Source organism: Protopterus annectens, chromosome 4.part0, assembly GCF_019279795.1.
Source record: "Protopterus annectens isolate FY-2018-M chromosome 4.part0, PAN1.0, whole genome shotgun sequence".
NCBI classification, from domain to species: Eukaryota; Metazoa; Chordata; order Ceratodontiformes; family Protopteridae; genus Protopterus; species Protopterus annectens.
Window position 1 is genome coordinate 615,927,421 of NC_056733.1, and position 27,177 is coordinate 615,954,597.

The 27,177-nt window shown below is 41.0% G+C and overlaps 1 protein-coding gene across 7 annotated transcripts in view; it reads left to right on the forward strand.

Annotated features, from left to right (window-relative positions):
* Nucleotides 1-27,177, forward strand: part of RILPL1 (Rab interacting lysosomal protein like 1) — an 877,667-nt gene that overhangs the window by 615,100 nt on the left and 235,390 nt on the right. For 6 of the 7 annotated variants that reach the window (XM_044068562.1, XM_044068560.1, XM_044068559.1 and 3 more), the window contains one exon: nt 1,093-1,149. The exons of the other annotated variant lie outside the window; for it this stretch is intronic. In XM_044068562.1, the coding sequence (XP_043924497.1) occupies nt 1,093-1,149 (57 nt within the window). The remainder of the gene's footprint in view (nt 1-1,092; nt 1,150-27,177) is intronic. 7 annotated transcript variants of the gene reach the window in all.

Here is a 27,177-nt window from a genome sequence, read left to right on the forward strand (position 1 = left end):
TCTGCTTTTCTACTGCCCCATCCGTTAAGAATGGACTTGGGTGATGGAAGACCAGGTGAGAGAAAGCAGAGTTTAAGGACATGGGTGAATTGTCTTTTAGGGAGTGAGGACACCCTACAAAGTGGAAAGGTACGCAGTACACACTGTTATGTAGAGCACTATGTAGGAACAGCCAGTGCAGGTGGATACATAATGAGGTGTTCTTTTAGGATGTTGTTATACCTACCCTTTCCAGGAAGGGGAAAATGAAAAAATAGACTTTCTGTCAGCCTGATAAGGCACAAGAGGCACTTCTTTGTACAAAACTAGTTTCATCTAGTAACGTGTATTAGGTGGCCAGTCAGGGACAGTAGGATTGAGTGTGATGGATGCCTTCATTTTTTTTTTTAGGACTGAGGTGAGAGATTCTGTACTGAGTGGCACATTTTCAGTTGGGATGGTTAAGTGTAACAGGCAGACGTAGATTATGCCAGGAACACTAAGCTGCTTCCACAGTGGGCAGCCATATGTAAGTACATGCATAATCCTGTAGTGATGCCGCTGTAAACCATACATCTTGAGACAGGAAGGACTAGGGTAGGGGTGCAACATTAAAAAAAATGTAGTTTGGTAGTGATCAGAACCCCAGCTATATGTAACTGTTTCATTTCCTACAAGAGACCATTAGCATGAGGAAGAAACCTAGAGTGATGGGCAGTTAGCGGCAGTGTCTGATCACTCGAGGTCAGTAGGTAGATGGGAACCAAAAATATTAATGGGGGTCCTACAGATTAGTTTGCTAAATACATGACACAGATTCTTAGTCCTCTCCTCTTTTGATTGACTTGTTTATTTAATTTAATCTTTTATCCTGACAAAGCGTTGCATATTCAAGCTATAAAAGCTTTGCTGCATTCCTCCACCTGCAAAAAAAATCACTGGCAGACTGGGGGGTACCATGTGCTGTAAAAAACAGTAAAGGGATAAGTGCTAATGAAATTAGCATAATAAAAACAAATGCAATTTTATCAGTGTACCAGAGACAATTATGATGCTCATTAATTGTTTTCCTCATTTTTTTTCTTTTTGTTGTTGTTGGCTCATGGCTTCCAGATTGAGGAGCTGTCACATTTTCCTTCTTTTGAAGATGTGGATATTGAGGAATTCATGGTAAAAAAACAGTGCAAGAAAACATAGTGCTTGTTTATTTTAATGATGTTAATGCAAGTCTTTGAACCTGGAAATTAACAGGCTTGATGGGTGTGCTTTTGTAGAACATTTTATTTAATTCGTGCTGAACATAATGTGTGGATTCTGGAAAATGATTTACTAACTGGTTGTTCTTTCCTCCTAACTGTTGCGTTTATCCATGTATTGCAAGACTGATACAGCTTTGGACATGTAAATTCTAGTCTTACATTATTCCAAGTTTGGCTTGTGACTGAAATGCAAGAGAAGGATTTGCATGTTGCTTTCTGCAGTGAGTCGTAAAAACAAATGCTGACTACCTGAGGACATTACCTAAGCTGTATGACCACATTATTAGTAGCATGTGATGTTTGACTGCTTTAATGGTAGACCTGTCTGGCATTTGACTGTATTTGCTAACAGCGCAGTATGAAGTTAAATTGGGAATTTTCAGCATTGTTGTGCAGTGAATTTAAGACTTCCAAGGAGCTAAAGTACTTTGCTTTCTAAACTTGTAATATTAAGTTTAGGAATAGAGGCCACTGTCATTTTCCTTTACAGCAGCATTTCTACAGTAGTACATGATCAGAAGAGAATGTACAGAAGTGGTGCCAGCGCTGGAGATCATTCCTTTCTTATAACAAAAGGGGAAGTGATGGTTTATAAGAGGATTCCTGAAAATGCACTAATGTATGAGGTTAATATATAAGCCTGTAAGCAGAAAAAAAAATCTACTTGGATTTGAAACTTGATAATGAGCAGTTTACAAAATATTCTACACCTGTTTGTGGTGTTGTTTGCCCCAGTTTTACACACACTCATTTAAATAATGTTTTCCTTAGGCATGAGAGAAACAAGATGGCCAGACACACGTGTGCTGTCAAGCATGTACATATACACATACATTTTGGAATGAACTAAAGTCTTCTGGACCTTTGTCCATGCAAATAGGCGTCTGCAACTTTTAAGCAGCTTTAGTTAGTTATTTGGAGTTTCTTAAACAGTGCATCCTACATGAGATACTCTTACTTATTTAAACAGTTTTTTTTTGGTTTTTGGTTATTTTGTTTAGAATTTTTTAAGTTGTCATCCACAGAATTTATCCTTGACTGAATAGCCGATCAGTGGACCCCTTTCAAGCACAACCTGAGCTAAAAGGTGGTTACAACAGACACACTATTGCAACAGTGAAACATGCATATTAGTCATGAAACAGGTTATAGAAAGACCTGTACAAACAAAAAACGGAAGTCCGCTTAGTGTACAGTATTTACAGGGAGGTAAGCATTTGCAGTTGTCAGCCAGTCTAACAGAGAGTAAACCACCAGTATATGAAACCTGGGTACAGTGTACTGCCCAGTAAATAACGCAGTTTTACTGAGATATTTGTCTGCTTTGCCATATTTCAGAGTTTAGACTGGTGCCACAGTAGCATATGCAGATAATTCTGACTGCCCACTTTATTTATTCTGTACGAAGTACCAGTCTGTGTTATAGCTTGTGTATAGCTAAGTGCCAGCTGGTATTATTTTTGTAAATTAAAAGTACAAGTTTGTCTGCAATTTTGGGTAAAACAATATGACAGAAAAAAAGTTATTATAGAATGTAATACCACAGACAACAGTATTTTAAAGGAGCTCTGTGGCCATAACAAAATGAGTCAGTATATTTGCAGAATAAAAGGTTATGTTCCTGTAGTCAGGACACTTGATAGTCCAGGATCATTTTCTCAATAAAGTACTCATCAAAACCAGTTTTCAACATTGCTGGGTAATATCATTATGAATAAGAATGTTTCCCACAATGCAGTAGCAAAGTTTGACCAGTACAATTATACAGATCAGCCCTGTCAAACTAGATTTGCTGGTATAGCTTTAGGAAGGCATTGTTTGTACAAGCCTTTGTAATTATTGTTTGCATAAGTCTGTGAAGGATCAGTTTCTTTTCTGTAGCTACATTGTTACATTGCTTCAGCTTTTGAAGTCCAAATGTTCAAAAGTGCTAACCCTCTGTAGTTCCAGACAGTGTGAATATGTTGATGTTGGTGTGTCACAGTCTTTCTCTGGAATACAGAATGCTAGATGGGTTCTGAGAGTTTTTAAGCAATGTACTGTTGTTAGTGTATGGTTAAGGATGTAGCTAGGCTTACAGTTTTAAGAGACTACTACCTTAGATTTTATTGTGTCCATCTGCTTACCAGAAACTATTAAAATAAATACATTTTGTGTTAGTCTATAACCACCCCTCTTCAAAAACACACAGACATGTAGACAGGCTGCAGGCACAGGGGCAGTTGAAGCAGTTCAGCAGTAAATGCCAGTACCACTAAAGGACAGAAGTAAACTTCCAACTACTGGGTTTTCACATTTTTTTTAACTGCATTTAGTTTGGGTAATGTGCGGAAATATTGCAACCCCCCCCCCCCCCCACACACACACACACACACACACACAGTGGGGGCATACACTTCCATGTAATAACTTTGGTTGACATTGTTTCAGTATGTTTTTTTGGTTTCAGCATTTTGTGCCTCACTTTTTTCAGATGTGACCCACACACATATATGTACTCTTATAAAATTAAGGAATAGAAAAAGAGTAGTTTGTCACCAGTCAGAGAAGCAGTAATGAGAACTTGTTGTTTTGAGTAACTGAGTTGTACTGTCTTTAGACACATTGATGAGTTGTAGCCTTATTTTGTATTCCACTTCCATTGTCCAATACACACTTGAGTGAGGATGAGGATATTTGCAACACTAAGTGTTTGGTGTACTTACATACTCTGTAGCTTTTCATCAAGAAGTTGCATGAGTGATACATAATTTATGATGTTAAGTTGTCCCATCTTGCCTTCGTTCTTGCTGTTTGGGTTCGGAGCCGATCCTCGGCTCCGACTCAGCCTACTTCTATAGCTCGAGAGCTATTTACTGGCTCGAGGCTAACCCTTATCCCAGAATGCCCAGCGTCAGCTACCCAGATCTCATTTGCCGCTTCAGCTGTGAGGTTGCTTCATTACAGGCTTAGTATAGTTTTTTTCTATGATTATAATTGTTGTTTACTCTTAAAAATTTGTCAAGTTTTTGTCTAGATATAGTTCTTTATCCCTTATCGCCTTTCTTGTAAAAAAAAAAAAAAAACAGTTTTTTAGTATAGTAGTGTAACATGTCTAAAGAGGCCAAAGTTTCTGGCTTCAAAAAGTGTGACTCATGCTGTCAGAAAATGTCTCTGACAGATGGGCACACTAGCTGTGTTTATTGTTTAGGGGCTGTGCACCTGCAGGACTCCTGCTCCATCTGTCATGCATTTAGTCCAAGGGTCCTGCAGGAGCGCAAAAACAAATTAATCCTTCGAGGATTATTGAAACCACAGGATTCCTCGGCTAAAGGTTCTCAGCCAGTGAAATCCTCTAAGTCTGTCAAGCCGTCGGCTCCATCCTCCGAACCAACTCCTGGGCTTGAAGAACCAAGTTTGTCAGTGCCGATAAGCATCGACAAGTCATCTCCTCCCTCGGCTCCAACTGCCACCTCGGAGCCGTCTCAGAGCCACAAGTGAGCAAGGCCTCCTTCATTGGAGCCGATCCGCTTGGTGCCACAGTCACCCTTATTAGGAAGTGAACCCAGTCATCGCCCTTCATCCCACTCCTCTCGATCCACCAGGTTATCGGATCAAGACGTGGAGAGAGTAGTCAGCAGGTTGCTTAAATCACAGGCCCTTGCGAAATTACTTTCCAGCCCACCTAAGCAGGTTGCGGCTCCATCCTCTTCCATCTCCATTCCTTCTCCGACTACACTTAGTTCGGAGCCGGAGACCATGGACGTTCTGATAGTAGAACCGACCACGCCGGTCACGTCCTCTTCAGTTCTGACGTCAGCTCCGATCACCTTGATTGTTCCGTCCATCGAGGGAGCTGGGCACCGAAGCTGTCTCGTCGACTCCGAGGGGGGAAGTAGCATCAGTCCCTTGTTCGACCCTGCTCTCCCTCTTGGAGATTCGGCGCAGGTGAGCTCGGCTCCCACATCGGTCTCAGAGCCGTCATCTTCGACGTGGAGAAGGACTCCCGTCTCTTCGCAGCCAGAGCTTTCTTTGCCTCGGAATCGTGACGCCTTCGAGGTCATGTGGAGTGTGCTGTCCCCTAAAGCAGCCCTACTATCACCCCCATCGGCTCCTTCTCTTGTGGTGCCTATGTCAACCTCTGCTCGTCCTTTGGCCCAAAAGCGTAGGGAACCTATGCCCCAGGACACCCCATTGGGTGACCCCTCTTCTTCCGAGGCCACCCCTGATCACTCAGAGGAGCTTCCTCGGAAGACGAAGTGCAAGAGGAAGCATCTACTCCCCTGAGTCTGTTACCTCAGATACAGACCTGGATGAATCGAAAGGGTCCCACAGGTCCCCCTCTGAAGATGTTTCCTTTTTCGGACATCCTTGAAATGCTTAGGCAGAGGGGTGGCTGGTCTTCCCTAGCCCCTACCGAGGATGAGTCTGTATACCTGGAGGCATTCGGTTCCCGACCCTCCACCTCCTGGGTGTCTCCACCTTTCGATCCACTCATGTCTTTAGTGGCTCGAAAGGCTTGGTCAGCTCCGGATTCTGTGGAGCCTACTCCGAGGAGACCAAATACGTTCATAACAGCCCCCCAGGACAAACAATTTCTCTCTAAAGGTGTGCCAGTTGATGCCATGGTGGTAGCAGCAGCCAGCAAGAAAGAGATAGCAGAAATTTCTTCATCTGTCCATCCATCAAACAAAGAGTCTAGGACAATGGACAGATATGGGAAGCAATGTTTTCCTCAGCGACCTTGTCAATGAAATCCCTGAATTATCTTTCTCATTTTACACAACTTCAAAGAGATCTCCTAAAAGAGCTTGGAGATACCCTACAAGATTCTACAGCTGAGGGAGCATCAGCCAAAATAGCTTCCCAGCTTGCGACTCTTACTTCTGTAGTCAACTCCTCCATGAGGCTGATTTCCTATGCAGCCGATGGAGCGAGCAGAGCCGCAGGTACAGGAGTGGCTCTCAGGGGACATGCTTGGCTGCGGCTGTGTCAATCTGCGGAACCCTTTTGGGCGTCCTTCACAAATACTCCCTTTGATGGCTCCTCGCTTTTTGGGCCTCAGGTGAAAGACATGCTTACCAGGTGCGAGCAGGAAGGCAAGACTGATTCTGCCATGGGAGTCCATTTTTCCACTCCTAATAGACCTTATCCCAAAGGTCAGAAGGGTGGAAAGATGTGGTTTCGGAAGTCCCAGGGACCCTTACCTGACACACGTGGTGATTTTTCCACCAGGGGCAGAGGGGGAAACAGCAACAATGGAAGAAGCCGCCCTTGTGGCAGAGGGGGACCACAAAATCAGGGTGACAGAGAAACTTTCTCTGCCAAACCCTTCCAACATCTCTGATGGGTTGCCTGACTGCTCACCTCTGGAGGCAGTCGGGGTAAGACTTTCCCTGTACCCAAAAGCCTGGCAAAATATAACAAGAGACAAATGGGTATTATCTATCATATCTGGAGTTACAAAATCCCCTTTCATCAACCCCCACTAAAGTCAAAAAAGTCCATCCCAGATGTCCCACCCAATCTAAGGGATCAAGCAGTTATTCAAGTTTCAAAACTGCTAGAAAAAAGAGCCATTCAGGAAGTCCCCGCAGACCAACTAGGATCCGGAACTTACTCAAGATTCTTTTTAGTACTAAAAAAGACAGGGGACTGGAGACCAATACTGGATCTCAGCAGATTGAACAAATCTGTACAAAAAGAAAAGTTCTGGATGGTAACACTGCAGTCCATTCTCCCCTTTCTGGGTCAGGACAACTGGATGTGCTCCATGCATCTTCAGGATGCGTACTACCATATCAAAATGGACAGACAGGAGATTTCTTCACTTCCGGGTAGGGGCCAGTCATTATCAGTTCAGAGCTCCGCCCTCTGGTCTCACTACAGCCCCCAGGGTGTTCACCAAATGTATGGCAGTAGTCACGGCTCACCTGAGACGTCAAGGATTCCAGGTGTTTCCCCTATCTAGATGACTGGCTCCTAACTGCTACCACCAGGCATCAACTCTTAGAGACACAGGATTATACAATATCAGCCTGCACCCAACTAGGCATTACAGTAAATTTTGAAAAATCTGCCTTGTTACCCTGTCAGTCTGTTGCATAAATAGGAGTAGAATTAAACACAAAACAGATGTTTGCAAGGTTACCTCAGGAAAGAGTTTTCTATATTCGCCAACAAGTGTCATTTCTAATGCAGAGCAGAAAGGTCCAAGTCAGACATGTCCTGCAAGTTCTAGGCTCCATGGCAGCTGCAATTCTTCTTGTACCATTAGCGTGTTACCACATGAGAGTCCTTCAGTGGCTTCTCTTCACTCACTGGTCCTTCCAGGAACTACCCATGTCTCACATGATCCTGATTACAGAAACATGCAAAAGACACCTCTCTTGGTGGATGGTCTCCCCACTGGTGACTCAGGGCAGACCTTTCATTCAACCCTCTCTGGTAGCCACAGTAACCAGAGACGCCTCCCTGATAGGGTGGGGGGGGGTATTATCTAGGCAGGACAGTCCAAGGCATGTGGTAACCTCACGAGTACCATCTGCATATTAATGTCCTAGAGATGAGAGCGGTGCTCCTAGCGTTGCAAAACCTTCAAGACTCTCCTCCTTCCGGGACTATTGCGCTCCAAACAGACAACATGTCAGTTGTGTGGTACATCAACAAGCAGGGCGGGACCAGGTCCTACCCCTTGTGTCGAGAAGCCCTCAGGATATGGCAATGGGCGATTTCCTCCCAACGTTTTCTGACAGCAACGCACATCCCTGGGAAATCCAACGTAATAGCGGACAGGCTCAGCAGGGCTATCCTCATACCTCACGAGTGGTCTCTGAATCAGGAAGTTGTGGACCTTATCTTCCGCAAATGGGGCCAGCCTTGCTGTGATTTGCCACCCCCCTCAGCAACAAATGCAGCAGCTACTACTCCCTGCTTCCTCCTCTAGGTCAAACTCCCAGGGACACTCTAGTCCATGATTGGCCTCAGGGACTCCTTTATGCATTTCCCCCTTTTCCCCTAATTCCAAGACGCATACAGAAAGCAAAATCGTTGGGTTGCAAAATGATCCTCATTGCCCCCTATTGGCCTCGACAGGTATGGTTTCCGTTCCTGCACCTTCACCTTCTAGACCAGCCTTAGGTTCTGGACCCAGTGCCAGATCTGTTGATTCATCAGTCAGGCGGGTTACACCAATCCTTTCAGACTCTCAAGCTCACAGCTTGGTTTCTCCACTTCCTACCTTAGCCAGGCTTCCAAGTATCTCCCCAGCAGTTTGCGATATTATTGTATCCTCCCATAAGTCAACTACGAGAAAGACTTATGCTAGCAAATGGAAAAGATTTTCTTACTGGGCAGAATCTAGAAACTTAGACCCCTTTTCAGCCCCAGTCCATCAAATTCTAGAATTTCTAGCAGAGCTTTTTCAGTCAGGTGCGGCTGCTGCTACCATCAGGGTACAACTGGCAGCCATATCTCATTTTCATATTGGAATTCGTAATTCTAGCATAATGTCTCATAAGCTCTGCAAAGCCTTCATGAGAGGAACATCTCTTCTTAGACCCCCAGTGAGGTATCCCCCTCTTCCTTGAGATCTCAATTTAGTTTTGACTTCTTTGATTCTGCCTCCCTTTGAACCAGCAGCTTCATGTCCCTTAAAATTTCTTTCTTGGAAAACACTTTTTCTGGTTGCTATTACCTCAGCTAGACGTGTTTCAGAACTCCAAGCGCTCTGTGTTCGTCCTCCATATATGGTGTTTCACAAAGATAGAGTTTCTCTGAGAACCCAACCCATCCTTCATACCAAAAGACTGTTCAGAAAACAATTTAAATCAATCCATCGATCTCCCCAGATTCTTTCCCAATTATAGCAACAAGGCAGAATACGGTCTTCACCAACTGGATGTGCACAGACAATTATGTTTTTACCTCCATAGGACCAAAGAGCTAAGAAAGTCAGACCAATTATTTCTCTCCTATGCTCACAATAAGCAAGGCCTTCCAGTTTCTAAGGTGACCTTATCCAAATGGTTATCTGACACCATTGCCTTTATTTATCAGTTAAGGCATAAACATCTACCAGCAAAACCGAAAGGTCATTCTACTAGAGCATTAGCCACGTGTGTAGCCTTTCAGTTTAAATTGCCCGTAGACTCAATTTGTGCAGCTGCCACTTCGGCAAACCCTCGTACCTTTATCTCTCATTACAAAGTGCTTGTGGTCTCTCGGAGCAGGACTTCCTTTGGTTCCACTGTTTTGAAGAGTCTGTTCCAATGAGCCACCCGGGGTCTTTAGGTGCTAGGGACGCTGTCCCAAACAGCAAGAATGAAGGCGAGATGGGACAACTTAACATAAAGAAGTTATGTACCTACCATAACGTTCCATGTTAGTTGTCCTTCATCTCGCCTTCCTTCTTGCGTCCCCCCTCCTTCCCCCTTCCTGGAGAATTGAGAGGAGTTCACTATGGTTTCACTGGCTGATTTCCTTTTTCTTGGTTTACATGCCAGGTAATTTTATGACAGTTTACTCTGATCTGTTATTTTGGTAAATCAGTTTTAGGTTACTGGTTACTTTATATGTCTAGTGTGCGCTATTACAAACGAGATCTGGATAGCTGACGCTGGGCATTATGGGATAAGGGTTAGCCTCGAGCCAGTAAATAGCTCTTGAGCTACAGACGTAGGCCGAGTCGGAGCCGAGGATTGGCTCAGAACCCAAACAGCAAGAAGAAATGCGAGATGAAGGACAACTAACATGGAACGTTATGGTAGGTACATAACTTCTTTTTCATTGTACATATTCTTGTCTAATTTATACTGTTGAACGTGCACAAGTACTAATCAGAGAGAAGCAGCTGATGAGATGCAAAAGGTAGTCTTGTCCTCAGGCTTTCTTGTCGGGGTCAGAGGTAATGATTTGTAGTAAATGTATTTACACTTCAATTTACTCCTACTTCACCACAGAGTTGCATTTCTTTGAGGAGGGAAACTGGGTTTGAATGCAAGACCAGGGGAAGCTCATAGTACTAGGCTGTTGGGCTTCAGGCCTTCCAGATTGCTTTTAAAGTATTATTATTATTTGTCTTAAATAGTAAATGTTCCTGTTCTTGCGACTCAAACCTCCTTCGTAGCAAACTGCATATGCACAGATTTCTGATACCTTTCAAAAAAAAAAGGAAACAAGTTGTCTTCCTTGTTGCATACTCCCCCATAAACAGCAAGGTGATTAAACATTAATAGAGTTTTCCTGCATTTTTTTTTGGGGGGGGGGGGGTAGAAACACCACTTCAATAATAGCTGACTGGGCTACTAGTAGAAGCAGCCTGAGAGGCTTCCCATTGGCTTAAATACATTATAGTGGCCATTACTCATTAATTTATTCAATCGTTTGATCAAAGTCTAGCATCTGAGGTACATGCAAAGTGTCTGTGAGAATGTGTGTGTGTGTGTGTGTGTGTGTGTGTGTGTGTGTGTGTGTGTGTGTGTGTGTGTGTGTAGTGAGACTGCAGTGTGTATATATGTGTCTGACAGCAGTTAACTGAACTATGGCACTGTGGCCATTATTTATATGTTTACTTCTTCAAGTATTTTTTAAGAATTTTAAGAGTTGTAGTTATGATCCACAAATAAGTTATACAGCCAACAGACTAATATTTTTGTAGCTAGACATTGTATCATTTTCCTTATCAGTATTTTTCACTTAAGTTAATTAATGAAAAAACAGTACTTTAACAAACCTATACACCAACTATATACACGGTTTATATCACATTATAACATTCAAAGAATTATCCTAAACATTTCTTTCAATAATCATACAGCCTTTCTTACTAATGTAGTTTTATGTTCATATTTGTCTAACAGTGCTGCCAGTTCTGCCTGAAATGTAAAATTTATTATTGATTCTCCTGATCTTGAAGTATCTAATTCTCTTTCATAAATAATAGTGGTTATTTTTAAACATTCACTGAAAGGTAGCGTTATATGTTTCTTGCAGTTTCTAGTGATGATTTCTTAACTGCAGCCAAAAGACACTAACATTAATAGTATCTGATCTTTTTTTTTAACACATATATTAAATTCTGATTTAACACATAGGAAACGCACACTAATATGAAAGAAAACAGATTAACAACATGTTTCCATTTACATTATACATCACATATTTTCTTTTTTATAACTATAATCAGTCCAACAGTAAATAAGTTGCTCGATTCCTGCCTTTCCTTAAACCTCACTCCTCTTCCTCCTCCTGAACATAATTCTGCATGTATTGTTCGCATTATTTCCATTTATTTCTATGTAATTGGTGCCTGCCCTTTTTTAAAGATCCCATATCCAGTTCTTTTATATCTGTTACAATATTCAATACTTCAAATACATTTGGTAATTTCCATTTTGTAGTAATTGCCTTTTTGCAGCCACCAGAATAAAACTTAACAAGGCCTTGTTATGCCTGGGCAATTCAGATCATGTGTACCAGCTCAAAATAATAATTTTCCTAGTTACACCCATTGCTCAAACAGTATTTCTGACAGAGTACTCTGTAGGGATTTTTTTAAAGTCTGCCAACTCATTACACTCCCAGAACATATGTTCCAAGTTACCTGCTTCTTTCCCATCACACCTACAAAATATGCCATCTACCTGAGGAAAAATTATTTGTGGACTCTGCTTGAGGTATAAAAATACCTATACAGACATTTCCTAGAAACAATCCTGAACCTTCTAGACTTTGTTGCATATTTGGGAGCCATACATATGCCATCCCTTTGTCCCCTTGTATATTGCTTATCCAGTCTGTCTTCCCAGCCTTTTCTAACCTCTTCTGATTAATTTTTATAGTTATGCAATGTTTTATATATCTTACTAATTAGCCTCCTTTTAACAGCAGCTTTTGTTCTAGATTCAACTAAAAACTCTAAAAGAGCTGGCCTTTCACTTAGGATTCCAATTCCTGGTTGGAAAGGCAGTCTATAGCCTGTAGTCTATACGTCTTCTTGGCCCTATCCCATTCTGTTATTTTTCCTTCTCTAGTTACTTGCTCCCAATACATTGGTTCCTTTGCCAGTTTTCACCAGTAAATTCCAGTCTTCTCTTGCCTATTCTGTATACCCCTACTTGCAATCATCCCAATCAACAAAATCTGCTTTCTCAATTCTTGTGTTGGCTTAGTTCTTAAAATACTTTCTGCTACTTTATGAATATAATATTATGTACAGCTGTTGTTATTCTCATAAAGAATCTGCATCCAAAATATCATTCCCCTATTTCTTGAATTCCCCCAAAGCTGTATCATCATCCATTTCCACTTTGAATAATAACTTTCTGCTTATGTTATTTAGATGAGTCTTAATTGTGTGGCTCTAAAATATCCCTTCAAATCAGGTAATCCTAAACCAACTTGTTTATTGGAAGGCTCAGCTTATCACATTCAACCCTTGCCCTCTTCCCCTCCCAGAAAAAGTTCTTCCAACTCTTCATTAAGTATTGCCTGCAACTTCTTCTATGTTTGATAAAATATGATTGACATCTATGTAAAACGGAATATAATAAAAACATTTTCTTTGCTTGTATCTTACTATCTAAAACCATAAACAAGAGCACCCACTTTCTTAGTTTTTGTATTATCTTGTGTTTAATCTCTTCCCACCTTATTTCGTATTAGGGAACACTTGTATTGTATTAAAAACTCTGTACATATGAATGCCTTGGTGAAACATATTGCAGGCAGTGACAGTACGAATGAGTTTAGGTTCATGGTTATAGAGGTTATATCTCAGGACAAGTGAGGGGGAGATTTAAGAAATAAGGTAGTGACTTATGAGCTTAACTGGATCATTAGGATGAGAGCCAATAAAGGTAAAGGGCTTAATGATAAAATATGCATTAGCCCAGTACTTAAGAATAGGCCCCTACCTAAATCCTGAAATGCAGCATGTTTTAACCATATATTTTTTATTTTTATGTGCCTTTGTGTGTTTTCATATGTATATGTTTATATATTTTTATTTGCTTTTTACATTATTCATATATATATTTTTTTATCTAGAAGTGCAATAGGATAGGTAAAGATGTGATTTTATAAGTGTTTATATACAGTTTTTATGATGTTTTAAGTCTTCATTCAACACTTTCTGATGCTATATTTTTAGATGCAAGTTTATTTTTAGATTGAGAACTAGTGATGTCATTTGTAGATTGATTAATTTTGTAAGTGTTTTCATTGGTTGATTTTTCTGTAATATAGGCTGTTCTATTAGTAGAATGTTGTCTGATGAAGCAGTTTTAAGAAACTGTGAAAGCGCTCACACAATAAACGTTTAAATGCTTTTGGATTGATTTTTGGATGTATTTGTTCTGCCTTGGGTTGGTTCAGCAATTTTTTATTGTTTATTTGGATTATCTATGTGTTAGTGCTGTGTTTTGCAGCACTACTTGGTGAACCACTTACTGCTCTTGCTGAGTCTGTTTCTTGGGATTATCTGCATTGTTCTATTAATTTTGTCAAATGTTTGCCTTCTCTCCACAAAACCACATTGATCCGTATCTATCAGTTTTGGCAAAACCTTTCCATTCTTTTAGGTAGTGTAGACATAAACACTTTGTAAACATGGTTTAAAACTGAAATGGGTCTATATAAAGCTGGGTCTGATGAGTCTTTGCCAGCTTTAGGTATTACAGCCACCACAGCTTTCTTCCAAGAGGTTGATGCTTCCCATTCTTTTAAAATTCTGTTAATAAAACCTTCTATATCTTTTTTACTTTCTTCCTGCCTAATTTGCAAACTTCCACAGGAATACCATCTTTTCCTGGAGGCTTTCCTGCAGATTTATTATACATTACAGTTTTTATCGCATCTCCTTCTATCTTAACTGTTAATTGTTGAGCGTCCTGTACCTCTAACCTTGGTATACTTAACTGTTCCATAAATATGTCCATTTGTGCTTTTTCTTGATTTCCATATTTCTCTGCTTTATACAAATTTTCATAAAATATCTGAAATATCTTTAATACCTCTACAGGATCTCTGGTTATTTTTCTTGTTACAGACTCCCTGTTGAAGATACCCCTTTCTACTTTCTGTTGCCTAACTCATTGTACGAAAAGTTTTGTGCTCTAGAGTTGTTAAAACAGTTGCTTAACAGCAATCTTTCTAAACTTATTATATCCAGATGCTCCCTTATTTTCTGTTAAGCACTGTACAGGTGTGCCTGTTCTTGTTTTATAAAATACCCCCTATTCTGCAATACTTTAACCTTTGTCAGCCCCTCTAAATAATTCCTATTACTTCTTAATCATATGTATTTTTCTTTTTCTTTTATTTCTACCCTATTTTAGACTCTGTTTTCATTTTATTACACTTGGTAGCTGTAAATTCTGAAGAAATTTTTGTCCTCCCTAATAACTGTAGAATAATTTTCACTGCCTGTTCCTTAAATGCCTCTCTTTTTAATAGTCTAGCCCAGTTATTATACTGTTGGGAATAATATTTAAATTCTCTCTAAGTTTCTACTACTGTAGTCATACCTTCAAAACTAAATATCTTCATAAATTTCTTCAGAAATCTACCTTCTGTTTTTTATATTTTTTCCTTTTGGGCCCCCCAGATAAATCCTCACTGTGAAAATCAAGTTTCGCTCCCTACCTATAATATTCTCTGCTAAAAGTGTATTATTTCTCCCACATTTTTCTTAAGTTCCATGCTAGTAATTTCTAGTAGAGTATAAGTACATGCCAGTGTAATCCTCCTCCCTTGCCAGTACCCCTTACGACCGTTATTATATTTTTACCATTATTATATTTTTCCCCCTCTATCACTACTGAACCTGCTCTAGCAATTAATATAATTACTCCTGTTTCCTTTTGTCTCTGGTATGAATATCCATCCTGAAATGCTTTTGGTATCAGATCCACATGATCATTTCTTTACACGTGTGTCTCCTGCAGCATTGCTGTTTGCACTCTGCATTTCTTAATATAATTTTTTACTCTTATCTTTTGTATGTACCTGTAAGGCAATTTAGATTCCAAGACAATACAGATAGCATAGCCATTATGATAAGAACTTGTTGTTTCCACCTGCTATACAGCTTTTGTGAATGTGTATTTCCAACTTTTTTGTTATATGCACACTAACTAATGTTTGGCAGGTTGATCTTTTGCACAATTGTTTCTTGTCATCTTTGGGCCTATGTCACATTTTTCAAGACTTTTGTTTTAATGAAAACCCACAAACAAAAAAACTAAGTATATTTTCAGAACATCCCATAACCTATTAACTTAGAACAATTCAAACACGCGAAACCATGTACATCTTCAAAGACATGCAGTTTAACCTTCCTGATAGGAACAGTTGTCCCAAATCGACAGCTACAACCATGGGTATTACCTAACCTAAAATTAAGGTTACCCATGCTAAAGCTCATGTTATAACCTGTGCTGCCAATTACTGTTTCCTTATTTCTATTCCCCCCTCCCATATGTGAAAAAAAACAGCTTGTATGCTTACAGAAAACAGTACCTCTTAGCCTTAAGAAAAAGTACAGTGGCTGTCTTTAAATAAAACTAAATTATACACTGTTCTATTAAATTCGTTGATACGTTAAGGCAGCTAGGGAAGTTGCTATCTCTTATTCACTTCTTATAATTTCAAACTTTATTTTTTTACTGACCTGATTGCCCTTGTACCTTTACATTTTGCATTTCCCTAAGCAAGTAATGCTCAGAACTCTCAAGAGTAATTGCTTGCACCTGCAGACAGCTTGTTTCCACAGAAACATAAGAATAGAATGTACATCTGCCTTCAGCTGCAGAGTTCTTAACCCACTGAACATTTGCTAAAGGAAAAAAAAAACACACACTAATATCATTGCATATGTAAGAAACTTCTTATGGCAGTCATCATTTAGACTTATATTTCAGGCCTACTTGCTTACCGAAAAATGTGTTTTTAAATTAAGCCAAAGGCATAATTCCTGATAATTACCTATGCAAAATAAGAGAAAACATCTCAACTCTATATATAATATAATCTGTATACTTTTACTCCCCGTCCCCAACAGGCCAAGATTACTGCCTATTAACTTAAAATTGCTGTTGTCCAACCTTTCTTATCTTTTTACTTTAAAATGCCTGTATTTATTAAAACTTAAAGAAAGTACAGGAAGAACAATTGCTGAAAAGACTTTTCCCCTCATTTAAGATATCCCTGACTACATACTGCACAAATATGCTTTGTTATGTAATATGCAGTCTGTCATGAAATGTTTTTTTACAAGTACTGTTAAGAGCAAAATTACTTTACTTACAGTTACCTTTTTTCTTTCAGTGTCCACCTAAATATTAATGACATAACGTGGGGTATGCTTTACAGCCCACCCACAAGTTTAACAAAGTCCAGTTTATCTTTAGCCATTTTTTTCATCAAAGCCATATTTAACAAACATGGTTGATGCTTTATAATCTTACATTTTTTCACTAATTTCAGTGTTGCTGGTCTTCTTCCCATTCATATCCATCTTCCAACACCAAACTCTGTTTTAAGTCCAAGGTACCCCTAATTGTTGTAGTCAGTTTCTGCTTGTAGTCAATTTCTGTGCTTGTTTTCTGTCTCTTGAGCATTTTCCTTTGAAACATTAGAAACAGTTTCAGTGGCAAAGTCTCTGTATGAGCTTTATTGCCACTGTGAGAAGCAGAGTCCTCTTTTGATTGATGGCACACTTTTTGTTGGATACATTTTTGTATCTCTTGCTTTGCCTGTTCTGCATCAATAATGTCTTTGATCCTACAAGAAGAAATATTCTAAAGACAGCTGGATACAGCATCTTGAATCTTACACTTGCCTCTCAACATTCCCTGACTGTTGGGATAAATTTGCTTCTCTTTTTCCTGGTGTACGGTGAATATTAATTTTCTACAGTCTACTGTCTCCAAATTTTAATTTTTTTGCTCTTCTGCCACAGTTTTTGAGGATCAACTGTTTTTGCTAGTATAATTGCAGCTTTACTAATACAAGTCTTGGCTGCTTTCTCATGGCCAGGATTAGAGCATATACTCTCTGCACCCTTTCATTTAACACATCCTGCTCTGGAATACCACCAGTCCAGTTGCTTGTCTGTGCTTTCATAAAGAATGAGTGTGGTCGGTTCCTTCCATTTTCTGTGGTACAGCAGAAAATATCAGGTTTTCACTTCATGCTTTGTCTTCTGACCCTACCATTTTTTGAAACAGATGTTCTTGAGAAACCTACTGTTCATTCAGTCTTTCCTTCATTTCAGCTTGTGAGTTCCACAGTGTTATCAACTTATCTGAACACCTACTTAAAACTTCTGTTGCTTCCAGCCTTTTGTCATTTGATTTTATATATTCCTGTAATGTCTTACTTCTGAGAGAATTTGATTTATTTTCCTTTAAGTAACTAGAAGCATCACTTGTACTAAAGCTGACATTTGAACTGCTTTTTGCTGAGCAGCTGCAAGGTTCCTCCCAGCTAGAACCTTTTCTTCCCCCTTTCTAATTGATTTTCTTTTTATTTTCTTCAGATTTCTTTGCTGGCATCCAGACATTATAATTGTTAGCAAGTAATTAAATTTTACTCAGATTGATAATTGTCGAGGCTTTTTAAACAACTTTCAGTTTTCATATGGGTAGAGCTCTATTTAATCTGCTGCTCTGTTTTTGTGTATTGCCATCTTGAAAGTTCCCTTCCAGTTTAGTACATCTTTAACAACTTTATTGCTGTCTCACTGTGTTTGTCTCCTTTTGCTAGCATCTGTTCTGCACAGAGAACTAGACTAGCACTGGCTACTGTGTTTGGATTTGGCTTAATGATAGTGTACTCACTTTGAGTGTAGTTGATCTTGAGTTTGATTCCCAAATGGGGATTAAAAGTTTGAATAGATAATTTGCACTCTTTTTTGATCATCATGTTGCAGCTGTGGTTAGGAAATGCTTCTGTCTGGCAGAAGTGATCACAAAGCAAAACATGACTGCTTTAGATTATGGAGTTATAGGCACTGGATATATTTGTATCAACTGCTAAACATGCCATTAGTTGCTTTGCTTGAACAACACTAATGCACAAGTATAAATTCTCATTAAAGGGGTGATAATTCCATTGTACATTTCATGTTTGACATAGTTTCAATAGCTTCCAGTGTCCTTAGTGTACTATACTCACTTGCCAGCATCTTGGCTCCCTTACTTGCCTTCCATTTCTTTCATTTGGAAGTACAAAACTCTTATTGTCTGGTATTACTGGCTGACTGTAATCCTCAGTGATTTACCAAAAAAAAAAAAAAAACAGAATTTTACAGCAGACAAGGCAAATAATGAGACAAAGTAAAGGATGTTCAGCAAGTCAGGAGCAGTTGATACCACTTGTAAAGTCTCTGGTGTGAAAAAAAGCAAAGGTGTAGACCATATAATTTGATGTAAAGGGAGTCAAATCTGTAAGCTGACACAAAGGATAGACTTTGAAATGTTAATGAGCTACTTTCTGTAACTAAGGGTACAAGAAATGATTCCTTCTATCTCCATTTGACTAGGAGCAAATCACTTAACCAAGCCATTCTCTTGTGCTCTCCGTGAAAAAGGCTAATTGTGTTAGATGGGCTTGTCTGGTTAACATATGTACAGAAAAGTACAATTTTAAATCAAAATAATATTATTACATGGCAAATCAGAACCACATCCTCATATCATGCATAATACAATTAGTAGAAACTGCATATAGCATATATTTTAGAAGTAGCAAATCAGAATGCTCGGAATTACCTCATTGACTTAAAACAGTTTTCCGTTAACAGCTAAGTAATTTAGTTACAGTAGTGCCATTACTCACATGATGTTATAGGAAATCAAGTTCCTGTGCTAGATTTACCCACAAACAAATTAGAAAGATTGAAAAGTTTTAGATGTACTGGAATACCATCCTGGCTGGGTACAAGTCAAGCCTCTGGGTAAAAAAAATAATGAATACAGCTTTCCTAACACATATAATACACCAGAAACCACAGTTGGCAGCAAAATAGCTGACACGCTGAATTTAAAAATTCTAGAGGCAAGATTGAACAATAAACCAACAACTATTCCTCGCAAACAGTCACTCATATTTGTGAATGTGTATCTGTTTTCCTGTGTTAAATCGACCTTAACAGAGTTTAAATATCTTTGGCCAAGTCTGGTTAAAGGTTTTGCTGTATCCAGATCTGTTTGTGTGATTCCTGTGTTTCCTGCTACGCCATCTTGTGTTGGCCAGGACCTGCCTGCACTTAGTGGGAATAAGTGAACTGGTTGGAACTGGTCTGGCATAGGGTGTTTGACATAAGAGCTCAGGGACAAGAGTTGTTTGATCAATTCCAGTGTTCTGTTTTACTTTAATTTTTGTGGTATTTAAACCCAGCATTTGTGTGGGTTTGTGCTTGTTTGCCTGTCGTGCAAAACTGCTACACTGCTTTTACCCTTTGCGAGGTATCTTAGTTGCATGTTTTCCCTTATCAGCACTCCTTTGTAAGTAAGGTCCTCATCTGCAGCTACTGAATTGATTTTATCTAGCCCTACTCACACCTGTAGGTACTCTTCTCAGATAGTACCCGCACTACTACCACTGACCTCTCTTCCACAGAGCCTAATAACCATGGACGGACAATTTCCTGTTGTTTCTCTTGCTAGTCTGGTTGATATGGGCATCCTGACACGTGTAGCAACTGCCTTATGTACACAGACAACCCTGTACTACTACTACCACTACCACCTGGGAACACAATATGTGAGAGATGCAATTACGTTAAGAACCTAGAATCCTTGTTGTCTCAGTCACAAGCCAGTACATCTCATAGGTTCATAGGTTCATACTAGGCTATCTGCCCTAGGGCATTTATAAGCCTAGCCAGAGTATGTTTGGCTTTCGCCACCCATTTTAAATTAATTTTGCTATGCCCTTTTTCGAGGTTAGTATACTGTGCATCTGTCTAACAGTGACACAGAAGTGATACCCGGGGTAAACCTATGATCTCCCATCCACTCATCAAGACTCCTCTTAAAGAGAATCAATGAGGGACTCTGCCTAACCCGGACTGGGATTTTATTCCATAGTGAAGGGAGCCTCTGGGTTATGAATCTGTCCCTCCAGCATGTCCTATTTATTTCAGTGCTGAGGTTCAAGTCTCTCAAGCATGTAGCTTGATGGGATTTGGATTTTTTGAGGTGCAGCATGTCCCTTAATTCCGGGTTGGACATGGCCTTATACGTCAGACACAGGTCACATCTGAGCAGGCAGTATGCCACTGAGTAGAGCTGGAGTTTCTTTAACTGGGCAGCATATGGCATCTGTTTGAGCCCTTTGATCCTCTTGGTGAGGTACTTTTGCGGTCTTTCCAGTTGCTGCAGGTGTTTGGTAAGGTACATCCCAAAAGGGGCATTGTACTCGATTATGGGCCTGATGAGGGATGAGTAAAGAGGCACGATGACCTCCCCTAATCTAGATTTGAATCCCTTCATGATTAGGTGGGCTATATAAAATGTTTTTCTAACCACTTTGGCCACGTGGTTGTCAAATGAGAGATTGCTATCAACTTGGGTCCCCAGGTCCCTAATTACCTCTTCTGTACTTAATGGATTACCACCTATGTGGTAATTTGTGGGCACTTTGTTTTTGCCAAAGGGATGACTATACACTTTTGGCGTTTAGCTTGAGGCCATGGCTCTGGCACCAGTTGTCTGTTTCTATGAGGCCCTTTTGGAGGATGCTTGTGTCGGCTGGAGAGTCGATTATGGCGCCCAGTTTGCAGTCATCTGTGAACTTGGTCAGCCACAGTCCTTCCGTGTTGGCCTGTACCTCCGAGAAATATATACCAAACAAGAGAGGTCCCAGGACTGAGCCTTGTGGGACGCCACTTGTAACTGGTTTGGAGTCTGACATGGCTCCAGCAATTCTAACCATGTGGGTTCTGTCCTTGAGCCAGTTTGCAACCCATCTAGTGACATAGGGGTTTATATTTAAGCTGGTGAGCTTATCTATAATGCCCGAGTGGGGTATTGTATCGAAGGCTTTTGCGAGGTCCAGATAGGCTGTGTGGACCACCTTCCCTTCGTCAATGGCCTTGGTGACTGTTTCAAAGAAGTCAACCAGGTTTAAGAGGCAGGATCTGCCCTTAATAAAGCCGAACTAGGTAGGATCCAGTGTCTGTAGGTCCCCAATATCTTTATTTATGAGGTCCATGATGATCCTTTCCATAGCTTTGCAGACCAAGCTAGTCAGGCTTATGGGGCGATAGTTTCCAGGGTCCGTTGAGGCACCACCTTTGTGGAGAGGGACCACTGTTGCTGTACGCCATTCTTTGGGTACATATCCTGTAGTAAGGCTGAGATTGAACAGTAGTTTTATGTTTGGGTTTAGCTCTTCTTGGAGTTCATGTAGGACGCAGCCTGGGACACCGTCTGGTCCCATGGATGCTGTGTTTTTTGCTTTGGAGAGGGCGGCTCCCACCTGAGCATCTGAGATGTCAGGCGGGCAGCACTCTGCTGGGATAGATATTTGCCCTTTTGGTGGGGGGGGGGAGTTTGCGCTGAACCTGTCAGCCAGGATGTTGGCAATGTCTGTGGGTTTGGTGTATTTTTTGTCATTTTGGACTAATTCTGAGCATATCTGGGAATTCCCACCCAGGTTCCTAACATAACTAAAGAAAGCCTTGTGATTATCCTTAGTGTCCTGTGCAATTTTTCTCTCGAAGCTGGCCTTTGACGATTTTATGAGTGCCCTTAGTTTTTTGCTAATACTGATCAGAGATGCCTTCCCTTTTTGGGATTTTGCTCTATCATGTAGTAGCTTCCTCCTTCTATTGTATAGTTTGTTTATGGCTGGGGTTCACCAGACAGGTCGTCTGCCTTTGGAGGATTGGGTCTTGGTTTTATTTGGGATTGCATGACCCATGCATTCCTGAAGGTGTTCATAGAATGCATTTATAAATGATTCTGCGGTCTGGGCCGTATTTTCCACAGGCCCGGGGGCTTTGAAGGATTCCACCTCGGTTTTGAGGAGTGTGAAATTTGCTTTAGAGAAGTTTTTCACTGTGGTTTTCTGGGCAGGGGGTGGAGTTGGGATGTGAATATCCAGTGAAATCAGTTTATGGTCTGATCTTACCAGTGAGGGATACACTTCTGGTCTGGAGCATAGAGTCCCCATGTTGGTGATGATCAGGTCCAGTATGTTTTCCCCTCTTGTGGGAGTGGTAACAAGTTGTTCCATAGCATTTGAGTTTATGAATTCTAGGAACCTTTGGGCAAGGGTGTTGGAGCTAGAGTAATGCTCCCAATCTATGTTTGGGTAGTTGAAGTCGCCCAATATAATGGTGTTCGGAGAGACCTTCATATTTTCCAGTGTTCTCAGGAAGGCCGAGTGGGGTTCCTGGGTTTGGGAGGGTGGTCTGTAGCAGGCTATAAACTGGAAGGCAGTTTTACCCACTGTTAGTTGCACATGGATAGTCTCTGATGCGTCGTGCTTTGCCACCGACCTGGAGGTGTGGGTATCTTTGATGAATATCGATACTTCCCCTCCTTTTGTGGTTCGGTCCAAGTTTTGGGGCCGAAAAGCATGGTATGAGGTATAACCTGGTAGTGCCGGGGTGCTCTCGGGAGTCCTGAACCAGGTTTCTGTTACTGCACAGATATCGATGTTCTCCATGCTAAGGAGAGTTTCGAGTGCGTGCATCTTGAGGTTTAGACTTCTGGCGTTGAGTAGCATTACTCTTAGTTTCTTATCCCTTGTGATACCTATGGAGGAGGGTTTGTCTTTTGAGCCTTGCCTAAAAAAGGCACTATGGGGGTAGCAAGAGCCTTTGCCAATATCCGAAAGCCCAGGGGTGACAGGTGCAAGCCATCCCTAGCAAAGCATCGTGGCTTGTCGTGCATATCATCCCAAGCTGACAGGCATTGGATCCCCTTTGAATGACACCAATACTTAAGCCAATTGTTGAAATTGATCATCTTGTCTTCATATTGTGGCATCATTCTTGGTGAGGGTAAGATGCTACTCAAGGTCAGGGTCATACCAGCCTGGGCTACATGCTCAGAGAGCTCCTCTATGTCTCTTTTCATGTAGTCCAGGGAGGTGCGTCTCAGGTCATTCACACCAGCATGGACAATGACTGAGTCATATTTGTACTTGCCTTGGAGTGACCTGAGTGCTTGTGTTATGTGGCGGATCCTAGCGCCAGACAGGCTGCTCACCGTGACCTCCTCCTTGTTCAGCCTGGTGAGCGGGGCGTCAGTGTGCCTGACGATAGAGTCACCTATTACAAGTGTATCAGGAGTGTTGTTTAGCCTTAAGGGCTGTGAATGTTCGCACACTGGCTTTGTGAGATATGTGTTGCACGTGTTTTGTTTTGGGGTAGCGGTTGCTTGGGTGTCTGCTTTGGAGGTCTCTGCTGCTTAGGCAGATCTTTATTTAGAGCCTCCAGTATGTTTTGTGTGATTATGTGTTTGGTTTGCTGTCATGGTAGGTCTATGTGAGACTGGAATTGTAGTGAGTGTGGTTTCCTTCTCCTCCTGACTGGTTATGCCAGTACTGAGTTGAGAGAGCTTAGCCTCCAGTTTGGCTATATGGTTGCATCTCTCACATGTGTTGGAATTTGTTGGGAGGAGGAGAGGGTTGTCTGTGTACATGAGGCAGTTGTAACATTGCCTCAAGATTCCCATATTCACCAGCTGGACCGCACTGAGAAGGTTGTTTGCACAAACACTACAAACACCACACCTCCAACACCACTCACATCTGTACAGCACACTCCTAAATATGGAGGGATTCTCAACAAAAACATACCTAAACAAAAGAGACCTCCGAAGCAAAAACACACATGCACATCACAACCCACAGCACCAAGCATCACACATAGTACACACGTCTGTGTCTCACAGCCGCTAAGGTCCAGCCACAAACCCAAAATACTAGTCATAGGAGACTCTATCGTGAGAGACACACAGAAGTGCCCCTCACCAGGCTAGACAAGGAGAAAGTTACGGTAAATTGCTTTTCAGGTGCTAGTATCCACATACTCCATGTTGGTGTGAATGACTTAAGATGCACCTCTCTGGACTATATGAAGAGAGACATGATTGAGCTCGCTGAATATGTGTCCCAGGCAGGTATGTCCCAAGCCTTAAGCAGCATCCTACCATCACCCAGAACGATGCCTCAGTACAAACAGAAAATGATTGACTTTAACAACTGGCTTAGTTTCTGGTGTCATTCCAAGGGGACAACAAATGAAAAAGTGGGACTTTAAGGTGCAGTAATGTGTTTTTATGAGCTCCCTATTGAAATGTCAGCACTTGAAATGCCGAGTGCCAAAAAAAGACTGAAAACACAGAGGAGAGTGAATCTCTCCTTAAAACTTATTTTTGCAAGGGGGAAAGCCTCCTGCACCCTCTTTTGTGGGGAGCAAGCCACCTTAACCCTCCAAACTTATATATACCAATTCCAAAATCATCATATGTCAGAGAAAAGGGAATATTCCAAAAAATGGCATCTCAGACTTGATCTATGTAAGTCTGTTCTTTCAGCCATTCTGTCTCCGTGTTTGTGGGCTCTCTGTAGCGGGTCCCAACATTTCAAATAATTACCATTTTTATGTACAAGGAATGACACATATAGTTAAAAAAATGATAAAAGAGTATAGAAACTGTGCTGCTGAGCCAGTGGTTTTAAGTACACTTGTCTTCTTGACTCTGCGTCTTATTTAGGCAAGTTCCTCTTCTTGTGTGCTTTTTCAGTCAGGGTGAGAAATGCATTTGGAAGAGCAATTAAGGATCTTAGGGTTATCAGGTCACCTAACTGAGTCCCCCAGTTGTGTCTTCCATTGGGACTTGTGACACAAATCGCAAACAGAAATAAATGACATACAATAAAATAAAGCATCTGTCAGTTGGAATGGGAAAATATAATTCTAAAAGATGTATGCTCTCAACTCTGCACTGCCTTGGCTGTACGTTTTTCCCGTTTCAGCTGAAACCCATTTTTTTGACTCCAGGTTGTACAGCAATTTCTCGGGGCACACACACATCCCTGTACCAATGCCTAAGTCTGCCACTGGTCTTGACTGAAAAGTTGATTGATCAATATACCAACCCAGTTAACAAATGGAATAAAGAAGTAAATAGTCTGCCATTTTGAGTGACTTATTCTGCCAACCCTCCATCCCTGCCTTCACCCTTTCCCTTTCGTCCACCTGTCAAATACCTCTGTGGATCCCCCTCCACCACCCCTTGTGGTAGTCCATTCCATGGGTCTGCAACCTTGTCTGCAGAAAAGCTCTTTTAGACATCCAGGAAGTAGTTATTCCATTTAAAAGTTGCTGACTATGAGCCCATCTTGTCTAGCTTATTGTATGAGAGTTTGTATGATTTCACTTTTATGTTTAACCTTCATAGCCTCATACAGCGTGAGTAATAGTTGCTTTGGCTGTGTCCTCAGAAAGTGACAATAAAGCTGGCATTGGTTCTGAGTTGACCACTACAGGAAACATGAGGATCAGGTGATACAGCTATGAATGATATTGCCTTTCCCTTGACCAAAAATGGTCAGTGTTTTCTTTTTAAGAGTACAACAGATGATTTATATGATGCTGTCTGTCTGGTACTAGCCAATAAAATGTAAACTGAATCCCTATATAAAAATGAAACTGAATAGGACCAGCTATCCTAAGCGAGGTATAGTCCATTTTATTTTGTCTTTATGAAGTGGGCCCACTGGACATAGCTGCTGTTTCCAGAAGGGTGAGATGGTAGATTGTGGTAGTCCAGGTTGCTTAGGTTGCTTGTTCAGAGTTAAACAGCCACATGAAGCTTGTGGCAGTCACACCTACACATCAAATTATCAGCTGTCACACCAGTAGGGATAGTGGCAAGTACTAAAATAATGCATCAGTAACTATGCTAATACTGCTTATCTCACATGTAAGGAACTTGAGAGATTCCCATAAAGATAAATGACACGGAAACAAAGTTATAAAGAGAAAGTAAAAGCGCACACACACACAACGCACGCAGGCACGCGTGCACACACTTGCACACTGAAGAGTAGACATGATTGCAAAAGCACAGAGTGAAAGACTGAGTAAGTAAATCAGCATTTGCAGTTTTTGTAGTGGGAATGACACCACTGTCTGACATGGTAGCTCATATTTTTAAACGGCATTCAAGCAGCCGAGAGTTTTTCATTCTGCACCCTTTTTATTTATATTTAAGTAGGATCATTGTTGCTTATGGATATTGTTCATGTAGGAAACTACTGTCAGTCAGTAACCGGTGCTGCGCCGTGGTGCAACAGTTAACGTTGTCGCCTCACAGCAAGAGGTTCTCCGGTTCAGTTTTTGGCTAGGGTGCCTTCTGTATGGAGGCTGCATGTCCTCCCTGCATTCGCGTGGGTTTCATGCAGATACTATAGTTTCCTCCCACATTCCAAAGAGCTGCATCTGGAGCATTTCTCCCCAGGTCTCTGCTGAAAATAGGCTCACTCCAAGTCTGACTTTCCTGGTCAATAAATGTTAAATAAATAAAATAAATAAATTTGATATGTCAGGACCTGCTAGACCAAGTCCTGAAATGATGCAGAGACTGGATAGCTGAAAGACCAGCCATACATATACTAAGTCTGAGATGCCATTTCTTGGAATATTCCCTTTTTTCCCCTGAGATATGGCAATCTCAGAATTGGTATATATAAGTTCAGGGGTTGTGGGAGAGGCTTGCCCCCCACCAAAAAAAGTTTTGAGGAGAAGAGCAATTTTCAAGATTCGTTCTTCTCCTGTGTTATTAGTCTTCTTTTTTGCAGCTTGTCGGCACTTAGCATTTTGAGTGCTGACATTTCAATAAGGAGCCCTTTCAGTCTGCATAATTCCTAAGAGCAGCCTGCTGCCAAATACCTCAAAACCCCAAAGCTTAACACCCTCACTACATGAAGCCAC